Below are 10,269 nucleotides of genomic sequence, written 5' to 3'. Positions count from 1 at the left end.
GTTTTTCCTCTTCTCCATTTGATTATTTGCCGGCTTGCCATTTTTACCTTTGCTAGCTCAAGAGCTAGCTGAGTGTTTACTATTAGTCGCGTACTAACTTGCCTAATAGCTTACTAACAAGAGAGTCTTGACAACAACTTGACTTTAGTGTTATCTCGTTTTCGTACGGCAGAATGTGAACGTCCGACTGTATTGGTGGAAGTCCGTGGCGCGGCGAGACTTAGTGCAGCACGACAACCTGTAACTTCAGTTACGTTTTCATTCTCGAACCTGTCGGACGTTGTTGAAGAAGTGCTAGTGCAGTAACGGTTGTGAGAATTCGCTGCTGTTGACGGCTATTGTGGCGGTTAGTGCGCGTTCGTGTGTGTGTGTAGTGTGAGACTGGCATTGTGTAGTAGTAGTGAGTGATGTTGGTTTTGTGCAATGGCAGTGAGCAAGCGTACAGTATGAAATGGATGTATAGTGATTTGGGCCAGTGCGAATGAAATGGCCACAAACGGAAAGGTGTAAATTTAATAAATGAAAAAGCAAATACTACGAAAATTTTCAGTATCTGCGAGTAAAGTAAATGAATAGTTAGCTAAATTATAAAAAAATCATTTCATTGGAATGTGAGGAGTGTTATTAAAAGAATAATTAGAGAAAAAAAGTAATTGTTATTCGGAAAACGAAGAAGAGTGTGTAAATATTAATACACGGAGTATCTAATGAACTGCTAATACAAAAAAAAAAATTCTCATAGACGTCCGGCAGTCATTCATTTAACGAATTCGCTGCCACTTTTTGCTGTTGTACGAGGCGAAATATGTTTTAAAACCAAGTTAAAAGGCAGCAGCAATAACAACAAGAGCTTATTGGAAAACCACTACAATAAAAACAAACCAGTTTACAGTGCCTTCTCAATGCACGAGCTGATTTAATTGTACGTACACAAAGTATGTAAGAGAGTAAATATTGAATTTTCAACTATTTTGTACGTCGCGCATAAATAATTTTTATGTGAATTTAAATTTATCACCACTGTGGTATTTAATAAGTGTTGTTAAAATTTGTTTGTTACTTCTGGTTTCTGACACATTCATTTTTCTTTTATAAGACTGTTATTTGTGTGATGCCTTTGTGCGCTCATTTGCTCATTTCAATCGACGTATTGGAAAAAAAGTTGAAACAAAAGAATACAAAATAATATACAGAGGAATAAAAGCAGCTCAACAATATCAACTGCTATCACCGTAGTTAACGAGAAATAGTAAAATAAAATTTTGAAAAAGGCAGCAACAAAGAGTGCATAATGCGTTTAAAACGAAAAATCACAATCAACGCAATCGGAATGCACACTTCAAGCAACAACAACAGCAACAGTGCTGCGCCGCTGTTAGGGGCGTCAGCAATGCCGCTATCAACTACAACAACATTGCTTACAAGAAAAGTGCAAACGGAAAGTGTCCAGCAACAATGTGGAAAAAGTGTTACGCATCAACGAAGCAGTAGAGCCAGTAGAGCGCAGCAGCAGCGGCACCAGCATATGACTTGTGCAGTGGCAGCAGCTGCAGCGCAAACGCAACTCGCGGCACCCTCCTTCCGCCTCACAGCATCCTTCACACCGCGTTGCCTGATGCTGGTACTGCTACTCTGTCTCTCACACGGTAAGTGTGATTGTCTTATTTGTATTCATATACGAACGTGTCTTTCTATACATACATACATATATCCCATCCCTATAAACACAAAAAGAAAAATATGTTTTCAACTGCAAAGAAATTTAGTATTCCCTGGTACAAATCTATGATAACATCGTTCTAGAAATAATTAAAAATTTTTGGAAATATTTCAAGTGTCTATAAAATAAAATTTAAAAAAAGGAAATACCTATACCATGCCCACAGCACATAAACCTATTAAACCTAAGAATTTTGACTGTGTTACTGTATTGGAAATCATTTCCTAAGTTCGCATGTTTATTCTCACCTAACAAAACTCAATGCGCCTTTTTTATTTTATGTCTTGACTACCTGCATATATAATATATCGCACCCTAAATACAAAAGGGTCACAACTCAAAATGAGCAGAAGCTCAACTAAACTAACCGCTTCACTCGATATCCACTTGCATTCGGTCTGCCAAACATCATTTCGCATTGTGTTGATTTTCTTCCTTTTTTTGCTTTTCCTATTGTTCGTTTATTATTACTGCAGGTATCTACATATTTACATGTACGCTTATATACATTTTTATAAATATATTTACATATATGTATGCACATATGAAATTACAATCATTCGTATGCTAGTCTCAGCTTGACGTTGAGATCGTGTCTAGAAGTGGAACATTCAACGTTGCCATCAAAGTGAAAGTGTTGTATTACCAAATGCTCCTCACGACGAGTAGGAATTTCTCTTGATCAGCCAGTTTTTTTCGCGCAGTTGGTAGCAGCGAGGAACCAGATCTATGTACATGCAAACATACATAAGTAGGTATAAATGTAGAGATTCGCACTCCTTCTATTTAGCACTTGATGATGTGATATTTTAGCTCATTTGGTGTTGAAGAAAAAGTGGTTTCAATTAAGGCGTCCAAGTATGTCAAGTACCAAAGTTGTGTCGATTGTTCATTTCCACTTGTGGTAATGAGAGAAGCCTTTCACTTGTTGTGCTGCGCTAGTTTTCAATAAACTTTACAGCCTATTCCTTGTGCTGAGTTGGGCAGCTCTTGGTAGTGAGGAGACTTCCGCTGAACGAGTATTTGATATAGACGAATAAAACGCTACCTTTCTCCATATGTATGTATAATGCTTTCCTCTGCAAATAAATTAAAATTTTCTTTTACGAGGAACAAAAAAATTCGCGGGGTTCTGTTTATTCTGCAAAATAACACCTCGATGCGAAATCATTACCATGTTTATGCTTCATTGCTACTCACTTATATTCAACATGAGAAAATTGAAAACATATGCCAAATCATTTTTAAAGTGGAACTTCTTAGGCGTCGATGGACGAGCGAGAATGGAGAGTAAGATTTCAAGGTCATGCAACGTTTTGGGAATTTTCGTTCCACGAGAGAGAAAAAAGATATAACGTAGAGGAGAGGGAGAGATATCTTAGATACACTTTAGACTATTTTTCCTAAGTTCTTCCATGTGGTTGCTAATTTCTAGTGAGAAATAACATTGCCTATTTTTTGGCGCTTGTTTGTCGGTGCAAACTTGTAGGAAATATATTTTTGGTGCCTACTTTTTGGCGTTATATTTCCTTGGTGCCTACAGTTTGAGGCGTTTTTGGTCCCAATTTTTTTGTCGTTTTTTTGTGCCTACTTTTTGGCACTTATTTCCATTTCTTGGCTAGTGCTTGTGCGTACTATAAAGTGCTATCCATTCCGGCGTCGGCTTTATTGGTATTGCCTTGCCGTAATTTGTGCCGTTGCTGCTGTCCTGGAATCGCTGCGTTTGTGCGGGTGATAAACGCTCGGAGTAGTGCGCGCTTTTGCCACGGTTTGTGTCCGACGTTTACCTACACCGGTCGACCCTTCTCCGTTTTTTGTAAGTTTTGTCTATTTGTATTCTCTGCAAATGTTTTAAATTTATTTAGATATATATTCTTTCTCTCTCTCTCTCTCTCTCATTCTCTCTCGGGTCGCTCCCTCGTTTTTTGTCTGCCTTGAAAGTTTCACTTTTGTTATGTGTACTACGCTACACACACTTTTTTTTAATCGAGTTAGCGAGCGTAATGGAGTTAAGTTTACATATTTGCAAGACGATGAGGCCTTTCTTAGAGTGTGCAGAAGAAAAAGTCTGTGTAAGACTTTCGGACCTTTGCTTTAAGGCGATAAAGGACATCGTACGAATGGGTGCAAACGCTCCAAATATGGAAGTATGCGATGCGGTGCCAGCTGATAGCAAATGAAGAGGCAGGCCTACACTGAGCTTGGAAGGTGGAGAAGGACTTGGGATCACTTGGTGTGTCCAACTGACGTCGGCTAGCACGAGAAAGAAATGACTGGTACATTTAGCTAAACTCGGTCAAAATCGCTTAGGCGGCTAGGACACCAAATAAGAAGAAGAAGAATACTTAAACCTGGTAAAAACTTGTACATAAATTCGAAACGTTATGAGAATCTTACCATCAAACTTTCAAGGAATTACTGGGAATAGTTTTTTTTTATTATTTTTTTATTAGGTGTTTGGCCGCTCTGCTCCTTCTATTTGTGGCGTACGTCTTGATGTTGTTCCACAAATGGAAAGTATATTTTATACTAAAAAAAATAAATAAAAAAATATGTTTATTAAAAAGATGATACCAAAGATATTTTAATATAAAAAGTTAATTTACTACCAAAATTTTCAACATTGAGTAAGTCTCAAAATTAAAATTTTTTTTAAATTCGTGCAATTTACCACTTATTATACTCAAGCCTACAAATTAATTAATTTTTAGACAAACCACTAGAACGTGGATCACTTAACAGGGAATTACTCAAGAATTTGAGTTGAGATCGATAAAAAGTTACAAATGTACCTTCTGCAATAATTTGAGAAAAAAATGAAATTGAGAAAGAGTGAAAAGAGAATACGATATATCAGAGATGCTGGGTTGAGTGCTAAAATGTTGGCATACCCGTAGTTCGTTAAATCATGAATTAAATTTGTATTTTCTCTTCCAAGGCTTCAAAAAAGATGTTTAAAGTAACTTAACACACTTTATATTAGGGAAGACACATTAATTTCCACCAGAGGAAATAGGGTAGAACAGGATGGAAAAAGAATCACCTGAGAAATAATCACAAGCAAAATACCAACCAATTTCTATAAAAATCTAAAATCGGTCATGTACTGAGGCTTGCACTTCGACCTCATGGTCTTTTGTGTCCTCCACTCATAACAGCAACTCTTCCAAACTGAGTTCGCTTAGTAAAGCTAAACTAGAGCCGGGTTGAGCTGAGCGTGTGTGCCATATCCAGCCGAGATATCTCAACTTTCTTTGCGCTATAGCACCACGTTCGAGAAGAAGGGGTGCTGGAGTCTATGGACGATGTGCCAATCTTGTGTAGATGGCTACACAATCTGCAGTAACCTGTGAGGATGCCCGTGAGCATTCTCAGTTTATCTTATACCTTGAATTATACCCTCACCCAGTAAGAACTTTGCCCAGCTTAGCTGCACAATTTGTTGCTACATGATGTCTAAGCTCTTCACTTCTAAGCTCTTCCTTGATGCTCTGTGGTCCCATAGCAGGAAATAGATCGTTCACTATTATTAACGAGACCACAAGCTCTCTAGCCAATGCATCCGCTACTTCATTTCCAGTTATAGCCCTGTGCCCTGAGGCCCATAGGAGTTGGATGCACTCAGGACTTATGAAAACTTAACCTCTAAGAATGAGAACGTCTTGAGTGTCATCTGACTGTCGCGAAGAGTAGCAATTCACTCATTTCGGGGCTTTCTGTCCAAGTTTATCTCTGCACATTTCTAGACAAATGGCATACACTTCCGCTTGGAAGATGCTGTGAAAACTACCCATCGACAAATACCGCTTTGTTTAATTAAAAGTAATTAATTTTGCTATATTTTGTTACTGCTTAATTTTGTATTAAAATCAAACCTTTTCAAGGTCTCATATTTACAAATTATGTTACAAAAATTTTAAATTGCTATTTCTTAATTTAAATTTTAAGAAAACTATCTTCTTCTTCTTTATTTTTTATTATAGGCTTTGCCTGTTTTTCTTTACACAACAATTTGGATACATATATAAGTATACATTAAAGTTTACATGTATACGTTGATACATAAATACATTTTAATATATAGGGATACGACGTTTAAATTGTTGTACATTCCTGTACAATAAAATATATAAATCTCAATTCATTGCCTACCTGGTCGTCTTCTTCCTTCTGGTATCCCATATTGAGCTATTTTTATCATCCGTGTGCTAGAGACTCGTATCACATGTTCGTTCCATGCTCGTCTTCTGGCTCTTATGAAATTTGCTATGTCGGTCACTCCTGTCTGTGTTCTTATCTCCTCGTTCCTCATATGGTCTAGTCTAGCTTTTTCCAGCTAAGGGCGTAAGCTTCTGTTTCATAAGGGGTTAGGAGTAGTCAGAATTTTCAAAAAATTGGATTTTTTTGCATTTTCTTAAAGCATAATATCTTAAAAATATTGTGTGAAAATTTGAGGTGAATACTTTTCGAGTTATTTAATAATTAACAAAGGGCGCTCGGGCGCTCCGGAGCGTTTGAGAGCAAGTAGCAAAACTTTAAATGCGTTTTTCTCAAAACTATGTTTTTTGAACTGGTGATCACTGTAAATTAAAAACCGCTTGGTAGATTTCAATAAAATTTATACTGCTGAAAAACATTTAAAACTCGTGCCTGATCGAAGCGTTTTTTATGTTGCAAAAATTTCGATTAATTAATTGTCGGTTTCTTTCTCGAAAATCTGGAAAATATTTCCTGAGGCCGGCATATTGTTCATTTTGAAAAAAAAGCAAACTTCGATCAGGCACAAGATTATGTATTAATAAAACTAATTTCTCTTGTCCGATTGATTTTAGGCGAATCTCCAAGGACTTATGATGATCATCGCAAGGGACTCCTGGAGAAACAAACAGCGATAACTTTTACAATTATTAATCTTTTTTTAATTTTGCTAAAGTCAAGTCGAAGCATGATGTTTTAATGCTATGTTTTTATTTTTGTAAAAGCAACTGACTAGCAAAAAATAAAATTATTGAAAATCATCATTCTTTCGGGCCTCTGACTACCCACAACCCCATAAGTCAAAATCGGCCAAAGTTTTTTTTGCTCGTTTTTTAAATCTAACATAGCTAGATTGAAGTATATGTCCATAAACTCAACAAAACGATAGAAAAGTTAAACGCAAGAGAATAAGAATACTTATTTATGCATTGAAAAAAGTTTAACAAATTTTTTGTTTTGTAATTTTTTTTCTAGTAGCAAACTACTTAGGGGAAAAAATGTACTATATTTATGTTAAAGCTAAAACTCAATTTGTGGACGACTGGAAGTTTAGTAAATAGTAAACTCGCAAATATAAATAAAAAAACAGACAATTACTTGACGCGATAGGCTCTTGAAGCCGGTTCCTCATTATAGTTTGATTAATAGCATCTCATTGTCTTCTAGCATAACCCACTTATAGTATTCAGACCACTATGGGCTGCCAATGAAATAGGTTAACGGTCGTCATTTGCGGCTAATAACAGCCTTATCATTCACGCACTTTGCGTTTTGCATTTTACATTTCACCAAAGAATATCGATTGCATTTTCATTCATTTCACTTTACTGCAGTTCGTCTCATTTCAATTCAATTTTCTACATTTCCAACGACTGTGTACGCATCAGGCATATGAGTGCATACGACTACATATTGGGGCATGTGATATGTGTGTATGTATTTACATAAACTTTGCACTACATTACAGCGCTATTGATGCCGCGTGGCTGTTAAAACCTTTTCCGAGCTGTGACATGTGACTTTTGATGTGACGAAATGTGTAGTGATACACAACGCAAACGCAAGCGCGCACGCAAATGTGTGTTGTAAATATGAATTCCCTGCAGGAAAATTCACTAGTTTTGAATCTTTGCCCTTCTAATGAATTCAGCGCCGCTTACCTTTCTACATCTACTAGACTGCTGATTTTTCAAAGGCGTGCTTCTAAATGTGTTAATTGCGTTTGTTTTTTTTTGGTCTGCTCATTCATTTCAAAACATTTTTTGATCTCTTCAACTATAGATAAATACATTCTAGTTTAACGAAACTGATTCACATAAGTAGTGATAGTCAAAGGACTCGAGGTAAATAGAGTAGAATCGTTCTTTTGTCCCCATAACTGTAGTTTTAAAATTCCGGCCAACTTTTCAACTCGCGCATATAAGAATGTATCTCAACTGAATTCGAATTTTCTGTTTGTTTTTCAAGGTTAGTTTTAAACAGTTTTCGAATGTTGATAGTATTGCTCTGTCGCTGCAAGAGTCGGTTGTTGGTTGTGCCACAAAAGGAATTTCACTTTTATTCGAAATGTTTTGTTTTTATTTCAGAACGTGTAAAAAGTGCAGATTCAGCATTAAAAAGTTGAAATGTTTGCAAAATAATGCGCACTTGAAGATGTGAATCTGCTTTACATTGGCTTCTGTATGATAAACAACCACAAATCGTGGGTGCAAATATTATTTTGAAACGCTTGTAAAAACAAATGTACAAGTGATTACTTGGTGAAAAAATCTACTTTCCATTTCCTTTCGAGCACGTAGTAGTAGTCCATTAAATTTTAGTACATTAAAGTGCAAATTTGAAATGGCTCAAAAACCGGGTTATTTTAAAATTTTAAATATTTAGTACGGTTTTTTTGTTAGACAATGAATTATGCTTTCATACAAAAATAATGAAAGTTCAAAACAAAAGTTGTCGAAATTGGTCAAAATATTGATGTGATTTTGTTTTATCACGAGGTGTATGTACACATACATACACAAATGGAAATAAAAAGCACAAAATTTCAAGCAATAATCGAACGATTGGAGTTCGAATGTGTCTCAAAGCACTTTTTTCACATTCCCATAATGATTTTTTTTAAAGCTGTGGGCGATATGAAATTCGATGAAAATTGAGAAATGTTACAAAATATTTTGGAGCAAATTGCATGATGAGAGACAACTGTTGGAGTCTTATATTTGAAACCTATCTAAATGGACACAAGACAATGGAAATAATTGACTAAAATTATCGTTAACTATCAAAAATAGTAAAAGTGGATATTATTAAAGCTTTTTGAAAACATTTCAAAAAAACGTCGTATTTTCACTTTAATATAGTCAGAGTAAAATAGTCAGTGCAATAGTAGTTCAAATACATTTTAATTTTATTTCATTGTAAAATGCACTTCAGAAGACGTCAATCAACCCTAGAATATTTTTTTAATTCATATGCAGTCAGTCAAAAGAAATTGTGCCACAGTAATTTAGTTAAAAATTCACAACTCTTGTATCCCTATGCCTGTAGCTTTAACTTGTGCAAGTAAAATATTATACCTACCCTGCCTTTTGGCGGGATTGCGCATTTGCACATGAAAATGAAATGAGACCTTTTCAATTTCAAACGTTTATTAACAAAAAATGGTTACAAATTTAATCTTCAAAATAATAGCCATCGCTAGCGACACATTTTTCCCCTTTTGTCAGGCAATTAGTCTTTGGCCGCAAACCAATCATCGAGCCATTTTTTGGCTTCTTCGTTAGAATTGAAGCGCAGCTCGGAAAGTGGGTGGCCCATCGATGGAAACAAATGATAATCGGAAGGCGCCAAGTCTGGTGAGTAAGCCGCATACACCAGCGGTTCCCAATCGTACGTCTCCCCCAATTCCATTTTTCATCACCCGTAATGATTCGATGCAAAAAAGATTTCTTTTGAACCTGCTCTCTCTTGCTTTTCACAAGAGGTTTTTCGGTTTTCTTGCTGCCTTTCAGTCAGTTCATGCGGCACCCATCTTCCGACCTTTAAAATCATGCCCATGTCTTTCAAACGTTTGGAAATGGTTTTTTGGGTCACTCCCAACTGCTCTGCCATCATTTCGTGCATTTGAACATCATCTTCATCCAACAATGCTTGCAATGTCCTCAAACTTTTTCGGTGGCCGGCCACGGTCCTCGTTCTCCACGCTAAAATCACCACTTCGGAATTTTTCAAACCACCTGCAGCACTATGCTCTACTTAGAGCATGTCCACCATAAGCTTCTATAAGCATTTGATGAGCTTGAGAAGCGTTTTTCTTTAATTGATAACAGAAAATCAACGATGTCCGCAAATCGTAGTTTGAAGGCACGAAATTCGTCATTTTTAAGAGCGACAAAAATGCATTGTTGTATGAAACGTAACAAACAATTAACTGAATATTGTTGACAGATGACAGATGAAAAAAACTAGACGTTTTGGGAAGGTTTAAAAATACTCCTAGCGACATCTATGGACTAATAGCTGAACGTCTCATTTCATAGGTATATACCTGGTAAATTTTTCAAATGAATAATTTTTTTTGTATTGGCTATTAATTCTTATTTTATTTTTTATTTTTGGTTGAGGTACTCAAAATCCAACTTTTTGTATTGTATAATATATGAATTGCTTAAAGAATGTTACATTTTGAACAAAACTCCTGAGTTTCATACACGCAACCGCTCATTTTGCAGCTTGTGTTGACACCAACGACCAATCCGTATTTCGAGATCAGAATTGTTGAATGCGAAAGT

The 10,269-nt window shown here is 36.1% G+C and overlaps 1 protein-coding gene across 7 annotated transcripts in view; it reads left to right on the top strand.

Moving 5' to 3' along the window:
* The first annotated feature begins 268 nt into the window (after window positions 1-268).
* Window positions 269-10,269, top strand: part of LOC129236266 (protein crumbs) — a 96,943-nt gene continuing 86,942 nt past the window's right edge. For 5 of the 7 annotated variants that reach the window (XM_054870548.1, XM_054870547.1, XM_054870545.1 and 2 more), the window contains exon 1: window positions 269-1,646. In XM_054870548.1, coding sequence (XP_054726523.1) covers window positions 1,292-1,646 — 355 coding nt within the window. In that variant the 5' untranslated portion in view covers window positions 269-1,291. The remainder of the gene's footprint in view (window positions 1,647-10,269) is intronic. The other 2 variants (XM_054870544.1, XM_054870543.1) reach the window with 2 other exon arrangements.

This window comes from Anastrepha obliqua, chromosome 1 (genome assembly GCF_027943255.1).
Source record: "Anastrepha obliqua isolate idAnaObli1 chromosome 1, idAnaObli1_1.0, whole genome shotgun sequence".
Taxonomy (NCBI): Eukaryota; Metazoa; Arthropoda; class Insecta; order Diptera; family Tephritidae; genus Anastrepha; species Anastrepha obliqua.
The sequence above is the reverse complement of the archived record's forward strand: the minus strand, read 5'-3'. Positions and strand labels throughout refer to the sequence as shown.